The 16,990-nt window shown below is 41.0% G+C and overlaps 3 protein-coding genes, 1 non-coding gene and 2 pseudogenes across 5 annotated transcripts; 2 read left to right on the plus strand and 4 right to left on the minus strand.

The window, feature by feature from the left end:
- Positions 1-1,163: 1,163 nt before the first annotated feature.
- Positions 1,164-2,086, plus strand: LOC121791314 (B3 domain-containing protein REM6-like). The gene is made up of 3 exons (XM_042189313.1): positions 1,164-1,342; positions 1,429-1,783; positions 1,854-2,086. The coding sequence occupies exons 1-3, from the start codon at positions 1,247-1,249 to the stop codon at positions 2,084-2,086; spliced, it is 684 nt and encodes a 227-aa protein (XP_042045247.1). The 5' UTR covers positions 1,164-1,246.
- Positions 2,087-2,206: 120 nt separating this feature from the next.
- LOC121791313 (pentatricopeptide repeat-containing protein At3g12770-like) lies at positions 2,207-4,483 on the minus strand. Of its 2 annotated transcripts, XM_042189312.1 has the most exons (2): positions 3,388-4,483; positions 2,207-3,309 (listed from the first exon to the last, which is right to left on the minus strand). In XM_042189312.1, the coding sequence occupies exons 1-2, from the start codon at positions 4,427-4,429 to the stop codon at positions 2,339-2,341; spliced, it is 2,013 nt and encodes a 670-aa protein (XP_042045246.1). In that variant the 5' UTR covers positions 4,430-4,483; the 3' UTR covers positions 2,207-2,338. The 2 variants fall into 2 exon arrangements, with proteins under 2 accessions (XP_042045246.1, XP_042045245.1); XM_042189311.1 differs by having other exon boundaries at positions 2,207-4,483.
- Positions 4,484-4,988: 505 nt separating this feature from the next.
- LOC121791312 lies at positions 4,989-5,753 on the plus strand. Its single transcript, XM_042189310.1, has 2 exons — positions 4,989-5,139; positions 5,231-5,753. Exons 1-2 carry the CDS (start codon positions 5,017-5,019, stop codon positions 5,597-5,599), a joined length of 492 nt encoding a protein of 163 aa, XP_042045244.1. The 5' UTR covers positions 4,989-5,016; the 3' UTR covers positions 5,600-5,753.
- Positions 5,754-8,284: 2,531 nt separating this feature from the next.
- Positions 8,285-9,214, minus strand: LOC121791315 (annotated as a pseudogene).
- Positions 9,215-10,425: 1,211 nt separating this feature from the next.
- Positions 10,426-10,498, minus strand: TRNAA-CGC. The gene has a single exon. It is a non-coding gene; the product is annotated as a tRNA-Ala (tRNA).
- A 2,117-nt stretch (positions 10,499-12,615) lies between these two features.
- Positions 12,616-16,737, minus strand: LOC121791311 (annotated as a pseudogene).
- Positions 16,738-16,990: the final 253 nt, after the last annotated feature.

Genomic DNA, 16,990 nt, shown 5'->3' on the forward strand with positions numbered 1-16,990 from the left:
AAAAAGATAATTGCAAATTGCTAGAAAATCATTAAGTTTGGTTAACTTCTAATTTTAAAAAGATGGTCTATAATTATATCATAATTTTGATATTTTTCTCAATTATCTCATAATCACAAGAAATTATGTCTAAAGTGGCAAATAAAAAGTACTACGTAGACAAAATGTTCGATTATATAAACAACATCATATATACGTATATTTTAGTCAGCCACATTTTTTTATTTTTGCATATGTATGCATACAATAAATTCAGAAAAGTGGCATACCAAAAATTTTCACCGCTACTGTAACTGTAAACTGTAATGGGCCTTAATTATTTATCAGTTCATTTATAGTGTAGGTTGCAGCTAAAATCTTAATCGAATTATTTAAACATAAAAAGAAAAGTTGCTATATTGTGCATGCATGGCTCTTTCTCTCTTTCTCTTCCCATCCTGCATTGTATGTATGAAAACTGCAAGTTCAAAACAATTCAACAAAATTCACATTTCCAATAATACAAACCCCAAACCTTGTAGCACCACTCATTTCAAATAAATTGCCTAGGTTTACAGCTCGTCTTTTCCAAACTTGTGCAATTTTTCTTCTTTTTCAATTTTCTCATGAAGCTTTTTCTACCTCTCCCCTAATCTGTTTTCTTCCTCATTTCTCTTACATGGACACGAAGCAGCTATAGCGTGGGGCAGAGCTGATGCAGCGCTGGGTCGACGGCTGATTTTGTGACCTCAGTATTCCTAAACTAACGTGTTCGACAACGGCAATTCATTATATCTTACACCTCTACCTGAAATTTTAGGCTTCTCTTGTTGATTTGGTATTTATTTTGATTATTTGATTTGCTGGGTTGCCTGCATGTGTATTGTTATTTAACAAAATCAAGCCACTCCTTTGTGATGGTGTTGCACTCAATTTATTATCATTTGCATCAGTTTTTGGGAATCTTATGCCTATTGATTATGAACTACTGCTTCCCTGTTTCTCTTGTTCCCAAATCCCAATTCATTGTTTTGTTGATGCTCATAAAAAAGCTCAAGTACATGTAATTGTTGGGTTCCATCTGCAAAGGTCTAAAGATTTTACCAAAGTATACTATCTCTAAAATCATGAAAATCCCACTTACATGAATACCATGTTTGGCTGTTCAAACCAACCAAACATACCATGGTTTCTCTGTGTGTGTGTGTCTTATAGTTTTTCCACATAACTCAAGTTTATTTGAAGGTTCCAATCAAGGTTTTCTGGGATGGAGAAGGCTAAGGATGGAGAGGGAAGTTGGGGAAGTCCAGACGCAAGGCCTTCCTTCTACCAAATCATGTGGTTTGCAAATCTGAAAGAGTTGGTAAGTAAGTAGGTTGTAAAATCACTTTGTGTCTAAATCTTGACTATACTAATATTGATTCTCTCGTGATTATATAAATTGTGCAGCAAATTCCGACCAAGTTTTTCGACGGACACTTGGCAACCGAGGAAACTGAAACGGTGGCCCTGAGGAGTCCCTGTGGGAGTTGGGACACGAAGCTGGAGCATAGAGACGGCTGCGTCTATCTCATCCAAGGATGGCCACATTTCGTCGAAAGTCACGACTTAGGCAGAGCAGAGTGGGCACACTTCCTATACAGTGGTCGGATGTCTTTTGATGTGAAGATCTATGGCAGCAATGGGTGGCTCAAGAAATATGATCAGCCAGCCGCCTCCGCGCCTCCTTTCGCCTCATCTTTCCCTTTCTTCAGGCGCGAGATTAAAGGCTACAATGTTGGCCACAAATGCACACTGGTGAGATGCACTTGAATAATGGTTTTATAAATTTGATGAACAGATATGACCAAGAACTTGTATGTGTTTTGTTGCAGGTGATTCAAACTACTTTTCGAGAAGGCATATGTCTTTGTCTAAAGAGCCAATGGTGCTGATGGACACTGATGGGGTTTCTTGGCCAGTCACTATTGTCGTCACGAGTGGCAATCATCTTGCTATGAGTGGAGGATGGAAGGCCCTCGCAGATGCTCATTCCATCAAGAAAGGTGACGTCTGCATTTTCGAGCTGGTTGAGAAGAGAGTGATGCAATTCCACATTCTCAGATGAAAGAATGTAACTAGCATCTTTTGAATTTTCCATAGAACTGATCATGTGATCTTATTTAGCCTTGGTTTGCATTATGTGATAAAGTTTTACCTTGCTTTGAACATATTATTTGCTGGGTTTTATTTCAAGATCAATAAGATAGTTAGTTGCAGTAAAAAAATGTGCTAAAAATTCTAACAAGCAAATTCTAAATTATTGAAAAGGAGTAGAGCAAGATCGAACATCGGAGAATGTTTGCTCTGCATCCAACATTCACCACCAGTCTCTGCAGGAGCATATGCCATCACGAAAAACATGAAAGCGATTGGCATCCTTTATAATCAGAACTCGCGCATAGACTTTGGAGACGAACTTACTAGCTAAGTGGCAATCATCACAAATCCGTAGATTCTTTGTGATCCGAACTACTGATCCCGGCTTAGTCCTCATCAGTCCAAAAGCAATAGCAAGCTTCTCGCTGTGGTGAAACAGAATATCTCTCTTCACATCATCCGACACATCTAGGAGCACAGAGTCGGTGTCAGGCTCATATCCTGCAGCTTTTATTTTCAAGATCAAGCCTTGAAGGAAGTCCCTAATCTCTAGGTAGTGAGGATGGTCGGTTTGGCTAGCCATAAATGTGAACATTTCTCCATTTATCTCCATATAACTAAGGCCAGGGTTCTTCTTCAAGTTGTTCGATTTCAAAGATACTCTACTCATTCTTGCACAATCCCAATTTCCAGCCAAAGCATACACGTTTGAGAGCAATATATAGTGCCCCGCGTCATTAGGTTTCAACTCAACAAATTTTTGAGCAATCTCGTCTCCCAGCTCAAAGTTCTTATGGATTTTGCAAGCAGTAAGCAAAGAACTGTATATCTCAATCCCCGGCTGTAGATGCATGCTCTTCGTGAGTGAGTAAGCATCATTTATTCGCCCAGAACGTCCAAGAAGGTCTACAACACAGGCATAGTGCTTCAAATTAGGAATCAAGTTCCAAACTTTGGTCATCTGATCAAAGATTCGGAGCCCTTGCTCGACCAGGCCAGCATGGCTACAAGCACACAGGACTGATACCAACGTCGACTCATCTGGACTTAGACCCGAACCATCCATCTTTAAGAATGTGTCTATGGCTTCATTCCCACATCCAATCATGCCATAACCAGATATCAGCGTGTTCCAACACGCAACATCTTTCTCTACCATACCACCAAAGTATCTTTTTGCATCCATCATACCTGCACAATTAGCATACATATCTATTACAGCTGAACCAACAAAGAGATCATCTTGCAAACCAATTTTCAAAACCAGACCGTGCATTCGCCTTCCCTGCTCCAAAGCTCCGAAACAGCTACAAGCCGAAAGCATAGTTATAAGAGATACATAATCCAGCGCTATCTTCTCTTCTCCCATCATCTTCTCGAAATGTTCAAGGGTCCTTCTCCAATTTCCACTCTTCGAAAACCCTCTCAACATCAAAGTCCAAGCAACCAAGTCCTTCTTACCGATCTCCTCAAATATACTATAAGCATCATCAACAAAATTTCCATTTATATACGATCCCACCAAAGCCGTTCTAACTAGTGGATCATTCTCATATCCACTTCTAACCACCAAGCTATGGATCCCTACTCCTACTCTGAAATCCTCCACACTAATCAAGCTCATCGCCGTAAAAATATCCCCAGGCAGCCCATTCCTCCTCATCCAGTTGAACATCTGCAACGCTTCTCCTCCATATCCGTTACTGGAGTATCCCGAAATGATCGCATTCCACGAGACTACATTTCTTACAGTCATATTGTCAAACACATTCCTCGCAATCCTCATGCACCCAAATTTTGAATACATATCAACCAAACCTGTTTCCACAAACACATTACCACCAAAATTGCGCCGTCTCCAATAACAGTGTACAGATTTCCCCAACAAGACCCTCCCTAACTTTCCAAATGCAGGCAAAACAGTCGCGATTGTTCTCTCATTCGGCCTAATTTTTAGTGCCATCATCTCATTAAAAACCTCAGCAGCTTCGAAGAAACGGTCATTTTTCGTGAGCCCAGATAGCAAAATCGTCCAAGACACCAAATTTTTGTCCGAAATTTGAGAAAATATAATCTGAGATATCGATACAAGTCCGCAAGAGGCATATGCGTTCATCAACCTGTTGCATAGGAAAACATTTTCAGAGAGATTTGACACGATTATATGAGCGTGGGCTTGATGCAGAGGCCTTATATCTCTGATCTTTTGGAGAATCGATGTGTGCGACATTTTTTCAGTTGAATAATAAACTAGGCGTATTTTGAGAACGTTTTGGCGCCATGAATTGGATGCTGGTGAAAGCAAGTTCATTTACAACTGCTACAACAGATTTTAGTGGTTTGATTTTGAGGTGCTAATATTCAATTTCAATTCAACTGGTAGAAAGTGCTGTGATTCAATTGCAACACGCTTTTTGGGAGAGGTAAAATATTGAATTCGTTTTATTCATTTTTGTTGACATAATAGTAAACGATGGAGAACAAAAAAGTACTTATAAAATTTAGTACAAATAGTACTACTACTACTACCAATGAAAATTTATAGTACTAGTACATGTAAATTACTTTTGGTGCAATGCAAAAAATCGAAAATTTGGTCGAAATTTCAAATTTGAGATTGAATCAATTCAGTTGATTCAAATTTCAAACGGAATAGGTGTTTCTTACTGAAAATATCTATGTATATTTATAACAATATAATTTATTAAGACTACAATACGTTCAATTAGGACATTATTAATAGAACATTAAATTTTTTTGTTAATTATTAAATGAATTTAGGTAAAGGGAAAATAGTTGCAACTTGCAAAAACAAATTAACTTTGTACAAATAGTAATCCAATAATAAGTCAATCTATTTTGTAGCCACTGGTAAGAGGTGAGGAAACTACTTATAAAATGAGCCTCATTCACATATTCTCCACTACCTTATCCACACTCACATCATATCTCTCCCATACAAACTCCTCCTCCTCCTCTCATTCAATTCCCGTCATCCCAAATTTCTTGCATCAAACAAAGGTAACAACACACATTCATTCATTCATTCATAATTCCTTCACTCACTCACTCACTTAATTATAACACCATTATTTAATTGATTATTGAACAGATTGCAAGCAAAATGGCAACGGCTATATCTCCGGTGACGGCAGTGGCGGCGGTGGTGGGCCCCAGCAGGCCATCCGTGGGCCGAACCAGAGTGAGGTACATCAACGGGCTCAACTCATTCGGAGGGCTCAAGGCACACAACCACGTGGCATCATTAGGCCTTTCTGTCACCAGCGACCAGTCTTTTGCAAAGATAGTTAGCTCTTTGAAGCAGCAGGGGAGAAAGAGCGGCGGCGGCGCTCTCACCTCCACCTACAGTAATGTCGCGGAGATCTTCCGGATCGCCGCCATCATGAACGGCATCACTCTCGTTGGCGTCGCCATCGGCTTCGTCCTCCTCCGGATCGAAGCCATCGTCGAGGAAGAATGATCAATCAACAAGGTGTTTGTTGTACACACACAACTTATCTATATTATCTTGTCTCTTTCTTGCTTCTCAATTGCATCTCCTTTTATTTGCAATGTACAACTGATTCCATTATTTTACATAATACATTGAGTTGTATATTTTTATTCATGTTTAATAAATGTGCAAGCAAAATCAAACCCCTACATCGTTAGCGTGTGACGGTGACGCCTTTTGAGAGTGTCCCAAAAACAAAACCGTGCATTTGTTAGGGTCGGGCCTTTGGGAAGTGTCCCAAGAATAAAACCATGAGGCTTTGACCCATAAAGCACACTATTCAGTACTAATGTGGAATTCTGGTGTGAATCAATGCATCAGTATCAGAGCCTTAGTTTAGGTCGGTCATGTAACGTTTGGGATTCAGTCGATTGCTTAGCACATTCCCTGTTGTTACCCCAGCAATAGTAGCTACAGCTGTACCATATTTTGATAATCCGTTGAAATGAAAAATTACATAAAAGATCGAGTTGAAAACAGAGGATTCACAAATCATCCCCTGCGCTAAAGGGCTTAGATACTTAATAAGTCTCTCCATTATCCTTAATAGAAGCCCTCCATCTCTCATGCCAAAATATGGCCACTTTAGACCACAATGGAAACGGCCCATACCTCTCAAACTTCGCCTTCACCGTCAACGGCAGCCACAAATACCCCGAATCCCGCAAATTCGCCGGATTCCACCTATCCGCAATAAAAATGAACAAACCACGGTCACCTCATTGGGCAGCCACCCGCTGCACCCGGACGTGACCATGATACGTGTATATCTATATGAAGATCCTCATATCTTTATTAATTAGTTAATTAGTGATTTGTCATATTTTTTCCATATATGTTTAGGATATTTTCTTGTTCTTTAAGTTAGGGTAATTAGCATTATAAATAGGTGTCATTGTTATTCCTTTCAATCATCGAATGAATGAATTTATGAATTTACGTTTCTTTCTGTTTTATTTTACGCACTTTGTTTAAGCTTGAGTTGTCGACGAGATTCCGCCTCCGGGACTTCACTTTTATCTTGTTTATCGCCTCCGGCATTGTGATAAGGGAAATACCCTTATCAAATTGGTGCTTTCATCCTCGAACTCATGGCCGAAGTCAATCTTTGTTCATGGCCGGAGATATCGCAAGCATCCGAAAACTTGCAACTGAATTCAATAGCTGCAATGTTGGAATATATCCTCGCTTGGCATGCCCGACTAGAGACCAGATTACGGGAGCATGAGCATAGGGCAGCAGCCACACTCCTTCCGTTGCGCCCCGAGCCTGACCCACCGGACGGCCCCCCGCTGTACGCCGTTGCACAGCCACCTTACCAGCCCTACCAGCCACCATCGGCTCCTTATCAGCAAGAGATATACCTGCCACTGGAGCGTTACTACCAGCAGCCGCAGCCGACGTATGGGCCTGCTCCGTACTTTTTGCCGCAACCCCATCACCAAAATCCTAACACTTATGGGTACCCGCCCGCGTCGCCTCGACAGCTACAACCGGTTCGAACCCAACTCCCGACCTGCTTTGACCCACCGCAAGAGTGGCGGCCCTCCGGTTGGGAACAACCCGCTCCATACCCCGACCAGCTTGATTGGCAGAAGGCATATCAGCCTTACACTCAGCGCCCACACGCGGACCGTCAGCCATATGCTTGGCCGCAACCGCCAAGCCATCACCTTCGACACTACGATCTCCCTCTGCCTGAGCAGCCTTACCACCAAGGAGCACCGCAGCAGCAAAGCACATCATCGTCTATTGAGCTGCCGTCCTACCATGCCGCACCAAGACCTTGGCAGCCCTTGCAACCGCTGCCGATGACAACCCCATTATTTGTCTCAAGCTCAAGGAAAAAATAGGAGGATGTGAATCTGTCCGATGGTGAAGAAAAACTTTGTGCGAGGAAGAAGAGGTTGATAGAACTTAATAGGATGTTGAAGCAGAAAGAGAAAGAGAATGACTCTGCTGAAAAAGAGGTTAACAAGGATTTTTCGAAGCTGATCGAGAAAGGGATAAAATATGAAGATCTTAAATCTAAGTTAGAGAAGAAGGAAAAATATTTAAGGGTGCTGCTTGAGAAGCCGAGAAAAAATAAGATGGAGATTCAGAGCCTTGTTGCAATCAAGATAAAAGAGCACGACCTTGAAGTGGAAATGGAAGAGCAAAAGACTGGAGAATTGGTTCAGAAGGAGTGCGCAATCAGCCATATTATGAAAATATTGAAAAAAAGGGGTCTGACTTGTGCGTATGATCCAGGAGGGAATATCTCGCCAAAGCTTATGTTCGCGATGTTCTTCATTGTGTCATGGTTCTCACCTTGAGGGCAAGGTGGATTTTAACCGTGGGGGAGTTGATACGTGCATATCTATATGAAGATCCCATATCTTTATTAATTAGTTATTTAGTAATTTGTCATATCTTTTCCATATATGTTTAGGATATTTTCCTGTTCTTTAAGTTAGGGTAATTAGCATTATAAATAGGTGTCATTGTTATTCTTTTCAATCATCGAATGAATGAATTTATGAATTTACGTTTCTTTCTGTTTTATTTTACGCACTTTGTTTAAGCTTAAGTTGTCGACGGGATTCCGCCTCTCGGGACTTCACTTTTATCTTGTTTATCGCCTCCGGCATAATGATAAGGGAAATACCCTTATCAGACCATGTAGTACACCCCTCCGTGCTTGAACACCGCCGGCGCCTCCCCGTGCATTCCGATCAGCGCCCTCACCGTCACATTCTCCACATCTGTATAATCCTCGCTCAATCGGCTAATGTGCATCTCTTTATTCCTCGCCGACGCGTAGATCAGGTAAGCCGCGCCGTCGTCCTCGTCCTTGAACACGGTCATGTCGCGGCTGTTGGTCGCTTATAGCCACCCCGGCCGCGGCCTTGCTGTACGTGGCGTCATCGACATGCATCCACATCACATATTTGCTTTTTTCTCATTGTATATGACTTTAGGCCTTTCTAGAACCTTGGATTTGTGGAGGTCGTGCGTGGGGTCGGAGGGATGCGGCGCCAGCACGATCCCTTCGAACTTCCACGCCCAGAGGTCTTTGGAGGAGGAGCAGGCGACGCCGATGATGTCGACGCGGGCGGTGCCGGTGGATTCAGCTTGGTAGGTTTTGCCGTTTTTGTACTCTCCGTACCAGAAATAGGTGTGATCAAAGAGGATGCCGCCGCCGTGGGCTTGGATGGGGTTGCCGGCGGTATCGAGCCAGATTTTTTCGGGCAAGAAGAAGCGGGTGGTGGCGTTTGTGTTGGTGTTAGTTGGATCGAAGGTGCCGTGCCAGGAGCTGGGGAAGAAGAGGGAGCGGGCGGGGGAATATTCGATGAGGAATTCGTGGTTGAGGTTGATGGTTTGAGGGTGTTTGAGGCCGTAAGGGGAGAGGAGGGTGAGGTACTCGACTTGATCGAGCTCTTGGAAGGATAGGAGGGGGGGCTGAAGAGCCATCAAGCTTGCTACCTTCTTGTATTCGGCGAAGAGGGCGTTGAGTTGGATGAGGAGGAGGAGGAGGGCGGCCACGCCGCAGAGAACGACGGCCCACCGCCACCAGAGGCGGATTCGGGCCCATGAAGCCATGTGCTGTTTGTGATTTGGGATTGGATAGCTGTGCTTGGTTTTTAATTTATCAAAGTCAAGATCCAGGTTTATTATTATTTAGTGGGCATGTTGAGTTCAATTTTTAGAAACAGATTCCACGCCAGTTCTTGATGAGCAAGGAAGATTAAACAATGGATTAGTTGATAATTTTTTAAAATCTCGATGCAACTTGGAGCTCTAATATGCGTTGCCTTGTTGTACCACTTGGTCAAACGGCCTTAACTTTAGGGATGTCAATGTAGCCCGCAACCCGTGGACTGACCCGAATAGCCCGCCAAATTTATAGGGTTAGGGCTGGAAATTTCTAGCCTGATAAAAGTAAAACCCGATTAGCCCGCACCCGATTAACCCGCGACCCATTAGGGCTAGACTCGAAAACCCGATAAAATTTCTATTATTCTATTTTTTACTCCTAATTCGACACTTTATTGATTAATTTTATAATATAGATAACTAAAAAATAACTTTCAATTTTATATTAAATATAAAAATTATATATTGAATTTTTATTAATATAATAATTGATAAATAAATTAAAAACTTCGAATTCACTTAAAAAATATTTAAATTTCTAAAACATGCATTAAAATTTTACGAAATATTTCAAATATTAGTATTTGATCATGTTTATGATTGAGTTTGACCATATATCTCAAATTTATCATAATTAAATATTTTACATTTTATGAATATAATTAATTTTCATCATTATTTATTGGATTGATAGCATGTTAATCTTATCGGTAGTAACCCGATTAACCCGCTGGGCTAGCCCGAAACCCGAGCTTTTAGGGTTAGGGTTGAACTTTTACAACCCGAAAGAATTCACAACCCGATTAGCCCGCACCCGATTGACCCGCAACCCGAGTAGGACCGGCCCGAAACCCGACGGGCAGGCCCGATTGACATCCCTACTTACGTTACATGGGATACATTGGACTTGATGCAACCAAATTATAAGATCGTACAAGGTCACTAGGGAAAGTTTATTCGGTAACAATATTTTGTGGAGCTTTTCTCATCTTTAGCTCTAAAAAACTAGTTGTGTTTCTTATATAAAAGTGAATAGTGTTAAAACTGATTATCTTGATGAATAAAAATGATAAATTATTTTAAATAAAAAAATACATTTCTCGCACACACTAGCAAGGAACTTCCCGCTGCCGCCGGAAAAACAGTGAAAAGGGAGATGGAGGTGCGGGGAATCGAACCCCGTGCCTCTCGCATGCGAAGCGAGCGCTCTACCATATGAGCTACACCCCCTTTGTTCGATATTCCAGCTCTATCTTATTTATAATCATATTTGGTTCAACTACGATATAATTAGGCCATCCACAATAGGCGCCCAGCGACCGCCCAGCCGAGCGCCGGCGCTGGGCGGTTCGCTGGGCGATCTATTGCAGCCGCCCAGCGGGCGATTGGAGAGAGAAACCGCGCAGCGCTGGGCGGTCGCGTGGCGCTGGGCGGTCCGTTCGGCGCTATTGCAGCGCCCGGATCGCCCAGCGCGATTTTTTTTTTTAAATTCAAATTTTTGAAATTCGAATTTTTTAAAAAAAATCAAATATAAAAAATATATTTATTTATAAAAATTGTTTTCTATATATAAAAATCCAATTTTTATAAATAAATTTATACTAGAAATTCGTAATAGCCCATATATATTTAATGGGCTTGCGAATTTATGAAACTCATTCAAGGATGTTTCTCTTTTATAGAGAGATATCCTTGAATGTTTTATGTTCCACTTTCGATGTGGGACAAACTCATTCAAGGTGTTTCTCTTTTTATAGAGAGATCCTTGAATGTTTTATGTTCCACTTTCGATGTGGGACAAACTCATTCAAGGATGTTTCTCTTTTATAGAGAGATATCCTTGAATGTTTTATGTTCCACTTTCGATGTGGGACAAACTCATTCAAGGATGTTTCTCTTTTATAGAGAGATATCCTTGAATGTTTTATGTTCCACTTTCGATGTGAGACAATCTCATTCAAGGATTTTCTATAAAATTGTATTTTAAATTATGTCATTTTATTTTTTCGATGTGGGAAGATTTTAATTATGTCTTTTTATAACTTTAAGTTGTAATGTTATTTTACTTTCATTTGTAAATTTAATTAATGTAATTTTTTTTAATTATGTACTTAAATTTTTATTAATATTAGTGAATTGTAGATGTCTCATAAATTATTCAAGGTTTTCTATAAAATTGTATTTTAAATTATGTCATTTTTATTTTTTTAAGATTTTAATTATGTTTTTTTATTTTTTAACTTTAAGTTGTAATGTTATTTTAAATTTCATTTGTAAATTAATTATGTATTTTTTTTAATTATGTACTTTTTAAATTTATTAATATTAGTGAATTTTCCCGTATATGTCTCGTAAATTAAATTTCGTATATTGCGTTATTGTTAATTATTGCATTTTGTATATATTTGTTAATAGTGATGTGGATAATATGTGGCTAGGCTATGGCTGGGCTATTGCTGGGCTATTTGCTTGTTTTGATGATGTGGCAGAAGGATTTTTAGTGCTGATGATGTGGCAGTGGCTAGGCTATGGCTGGGCTATTGCTGGGCTATTTCTATTGTGGATGGCCTTAGAGATTGTGCAAAAAACTTGACTGCTGGTTAACTTTATAAGAAAGCCCCGATATAATATCTCTTTTTTTGCCATTTGAGTCCCATATGTGACAAAACCCTCAATCAATTCTAACGAATGAATGGTAGCAAGCCTCCCTCCACAATTTATGTGCAAGCATGATCCCTTTTGCATATTCCTTTCACTTATACATTCACTCCAAGCAAGTGAGCATGCTTTTCTTCCTCCCCTCCTATTTCAGAATAATCCGCGTGTTATGGGCCTCCACACATTGATTTTTCATGCTATTCCAAAATAAATATCTCCCCACTGTGTTTGTTTGTGTGTGTGTGATGAACTTCAACCTTCATCACTCTTTCCTATAAATACACTCTATCGAAGTGGAGGAAAAAAAAGTAAAAAAGAAAAGAAAGACTTCTTGAGTGTTGATAAAAAAAATGGGAGCTGCAGGTGAGGTTTGCATTGGAGAATCAGGGAGAGGAATGTTCGCAAAGGTGAGAGCCAAAAACCCGTTCCTATCAAGTTTTATGAAAACTGATGAGAAAAGCCAAGAACCAAAACAACATGGTTCTCCTTCTTCTTCATCACCAGCGACGACGACGGAAAGAAACGAGGATGCTATGCCAGAAACAATCGTTTTGTTGCTCCTTGATCGGTTCGCCCCCTCTTGAAATTCAATGTGCAAAGGGGGATTAGCTCTTTGTAGAGTCCAAAATGTAGTAGCAACATGTATATTTGTATAAGAATGTTTTCTTCATGTATTCCTATGTACTCTATTGAATGAAAGAATTGTCCTTTACTCCAAATGTGGAAACATACTTCTCTTACAATTACTATACTTTTGACACATTTGCCAGTTTATTACACCACAAATAAACTTGAATCTATACACATTTGCTATCTCGGATTGCATCAAAACTCGAAAAGGGCTTCAAGAGGTGTAAGCAGAGGAACTTGGATCAAAGCTCTCACTAGAATCTTGATTCATGCTAACAGTATGTCTCTCATCTTCCCACTTGAGGATCTCCTTACCATACCTAAGGGCTTTGTCGACGCTATCTGCCTCCAGCCCTGTTGCTTGTACCACAAACAGCTTTCGCCCGGTCAGGGAATAGAACAGCCTCTTGAACTTCACACCAACATAGTGGGAGGCGCGCTGTGCCAAAGAAGGGTTGTTGTTGCTGTAGGGATTGTGAGGGTGTTTGCTCATCACCGGGTTGAAATCTTGGAACCACTCACACCGCGACAGGGGAGTTTCATAGATAATTTCATCCAGCAGGTCGAACTTATTGAGGATCAGAAGGAATTGTTTGTCAGCAAGGGTGGGATGAGTGATGATCCTCTCAAAGAGTCGCTTGTCTCCAACAGCTTGTTTGATCGTGTCCCGTTTATGTCTTCGTGGTACTCAGCGTATTCTGTGAGGGAAATGCAGAATAGGAAGAGGTCGGAATCTTCAAACATCTCCAGCCACTTGCAGTTCTCTCCAAGGCTGTTTGCATGAACTCTGATGAGCTCACAGCTGCATTCACAAAATTTAAATGATTAAGAAAAAAATCATTTATTTAAACCAACTTGAACAATCTCTCTGTAATGTTTGGGTATCAATTTGGATGCAGTAAATCAGAGTTCCGATGCAACTCACCTCAACGGTGGCTCATTATGATCTAGACTTTCCATGTAGCCATCCTGAGATGATTTGGAAGAGAAGAGAAAACTCCATGGATGCAACTCCATTTGAAGAAGTTACACCGTCTGCATATAGGATATCCAGTTCAGATGGCTCATAGTCCATCCGCGAAATTTCAACTGCCTTTTGAAACAGAGAGAATCTTATAAATATGTGTGGATAAAATTAAGGTTGAACGAAGGATGTAGCATCTTAAAGAGAAAAGAACATATATCACGACTCACTCTATCTAAGAAAGTAGTTAGCAACTCTAGGCAGCATAGGCAGCTCATTCCTTCGTTTGAAAATGGCTTGAAATGCTTTGTCTTTCCATAGCTCCTCGACTAGAGGTGAATACTCTCGAGTAGCAGCTGGAAATATAACCTCTAAGTTGCCTGTCATCGTGATTTGCTGTAGCCAACTCGAGAATTTTCCAGATTTCGACTGAACGAAATAAGCATTCTTCTCATCTACGTGGTCAGATTCCTCTCTCACCACTGAAGGAAGACAACAAAAGGATTTAGTTATACAAAATATAACCAAACTAGGATTCTTTTATGCAAAAAATTCTAAAATGTGTAGGACATTGATGTATATATGTTTCATCACATTTGTTACTAGCAAGAACACACAAATCAGTGAAAGTTCGAATTCAATCTATTTTGCAAATATGAAGACTTCACATAGTTTCAGAGTATCTTTGCATTTGTTAGTTTTCTAAATGTGGAAGTGATGCTTGGCCTATTGAGAGGAAGGCCCTCTTTAGGAAATACTCCTTATCTAAGAGAATACTAACTGGTGTCAATAAAATAACAAACTATATGTATACCTGAAGGACCAGGCTTGTCAGCACGTCGCCTTCTTAAATCCATTGCATCTTCTTCTCTGAAATGCTCGCGCCCCTCAAGAAGAATGCTAATGTATCTATATAAATTTCTTTGGATCATGTCTTTGATGTTTTGCTTCTCATCTTCTGAAAATGGGACATTGTACAGAATTTTCGCCTGGACGCAACACAGAGGCAAACAAACAGATCGTCATAAAATGCACCTAAATAATATTAGGAGTACGAATTTTCATGCAACTGAATCTCAAGTTCAATGCATCAACTTGCATCATATATATGCAGTTTCAGACCATATTGCTAATTTTGCTTCTTTTGAAACATATAAATCCAATTCACATTACAGAATACATTTAGCAGATCTGAGCTCAAAAGGCCAAAACAAATACGGATTTCAAACTAAAGAGCATCATAGTATCACCAGCGAAAACAAATTGAAGACTCAATTAAAACAAGATATATTCCACCACCTACGCCTCACCTGTTTGAATATCGTACTCGTTCCAGACTGATCACAGCCTACAAGGAGAAGTTTATTCATCATGCTCCGCTCTATCCTCTTGCAACATTTTTCGCTATCTCTGATGGAGTCTTCACCAGCAGGATTAGCCCTATTAGAAGAAGGAAGTGGCAAAGATAGAGCCATGCATAACATCTTGGCTTGTTTCTGTCAGAAATTTTCAGCACAATCAAGAACCATACAATCCATACATCAAGTGAAAAGAACAAACAAAAATATTTGGCTTACCTTTTCCCATAATTTCGCAATCACATTATTCATGCCTTCAAGCTTACAGGATCCATCGGCAGTGATCAAAAGTGAGGCTCACCCTCGGAACGGATTCCAGCAGCCTGCAAACATAACAAGAAACTGCTCAGCTTTCATCTACACCTTCAAAACAATAGTGCCTCAAGGGAATCCTTTACACATGACATACCCATAACAGCCAGAGCTCACGATTGGTTATCTCCCGACCATTGATCAGCACATTTGTTGCACCATTGCTAACATCTCGCCTAATTTGATAACCAGTCTGCAGCAGAGGACTGATAATCTGGCATGGCGGCTCTCCTTCCTGCTCAATTCAGCCAAAAAGTATTATTCACAACTAAAAAACAACACACGAAAATTAGCCTAAAGTCCAAGAAACAGCTCTCCCTCGCACCTTTCCCCAAAATCCAGACACCTTGTCGTACCAATATCTCCCAGTCTAAGCTTCTTGGGAGGATTCGAGCAGCTCTGTAGCGTAACCAGCTCTTCCATCGACAATGGCTTGTCGTTCACATAGATCAGATGAGAGGTGGCAGCTGTTAACTGGACATGAAAGCTCCGCGCTCATGATCTGCTTAACAGCATCATGTGTCAGCATCTTTTTCATCATTCTTGAACTCTTCCCAAGCGATCCCCTCTTCGGCTCATGAATACGGTGACCAATGCAGGAAGTGCACTTCTCCCTTCTGGCATTGACCCATTGCTCTCAGTAAACACCTGCTGCAATACTTCGCAGTGCACACGATGCAAACCTCCCTATCTGCAAACCGCTCTTTCCTGCTGCACCTGTGGCACAGCCCTTCACGTCCTCCACCAACGGGGGCCTCTCTGGTGACATTGCAGCCTCGTCTTGATCACTCTCCTCAGACGCTGAATCAGTCAAAGACAGGTCACGGAATGTCACAACCGGTGCTCTGCTGGCTGCACCCGAAGCTTCTGCCTCACATTCTTCTTCCAGTTCTTCGATTGAATTGCACGTGGTTGTCTCCGAGAGGTCATCATTCAACACATTGGCCTTGTTCTCCTCCTCCATCTCCTCACAATCCGAGCTCCCTGACAGCTGATTGGAATCATCACGGCCATCAGAGAAAACCATAGTGCCAGAGCTGCTGGAACTTTCACCGAACCCGTTGTGTGCATCACCTGATCTCCCTTCCAACACACCTCCCTTCTCCGAAAACTCGAATAAACCCCTCCATCCTTCACAGATTCACCAACCAATACTCAATTTCGCTCAATTGACGAATTATTGCCAGATTTATCGGATTTTCTTCCAATTGGCTGAAGAACTGGTATGGCGAGATTGCTTATAATCACGGCATTGGCAGCCACCGCGGCCGTGGGAATGCGGCGGACATCGACTGGAACCACTTGAGGAATCTCGTGGCTGAGCGGAGGGCCGCTGTACTCCACCGCGAAGGAGTACTCCACGCTGTACTCATCGTCGTCGTCGTTCTTCGACGAGGAAGCACCAGGCCAAAAATTCCTCAAAACGCTAGTCATATCGACTGAAGCAACACCCACTCCTCAAAATCAGAGAAGTTTGGATTTTAAGCTTGAAATCAGAAGTGCAACAGATGAATCATTCATTGACGAGGACCCATTGTCTGTTTCAGTAGGGGAGTAGGAAATGTGTTATCTTGTAGTGTGGAAACTTGCCATTATCTAAAGAATTTGGAAATGGTGGAGAAAGATTGAAGAACAAAAATAAAATAATGGAGTTTGATTGGACTTGGTTGATAATTGAAGAAGACTTGGAAATTTCGTGAGGCAGAACGAAGACTTGAATTGAAAGTAGACATGGCTGCTTGGAGACCGATTCTTCATCAAAATTTTCAAAGGCCATAATTTTCTTGATCAACGCGTTTG

This window comes from Salvia splendens, unplaced genomic scaffold (genome assembly GCF_004379255.2).
Source record: "Salvia splendens isolate huo1 unplaced genomic scaffold, SspV2 ctg776, whole genome shotgun sequence".
Taxonomy (NCBI): Eukaryota; Viridiplantae; Streptophyta; class Magnoliopsida; order Lamiales; family Lamiaceae; genus Salvia; species Salvia splendens.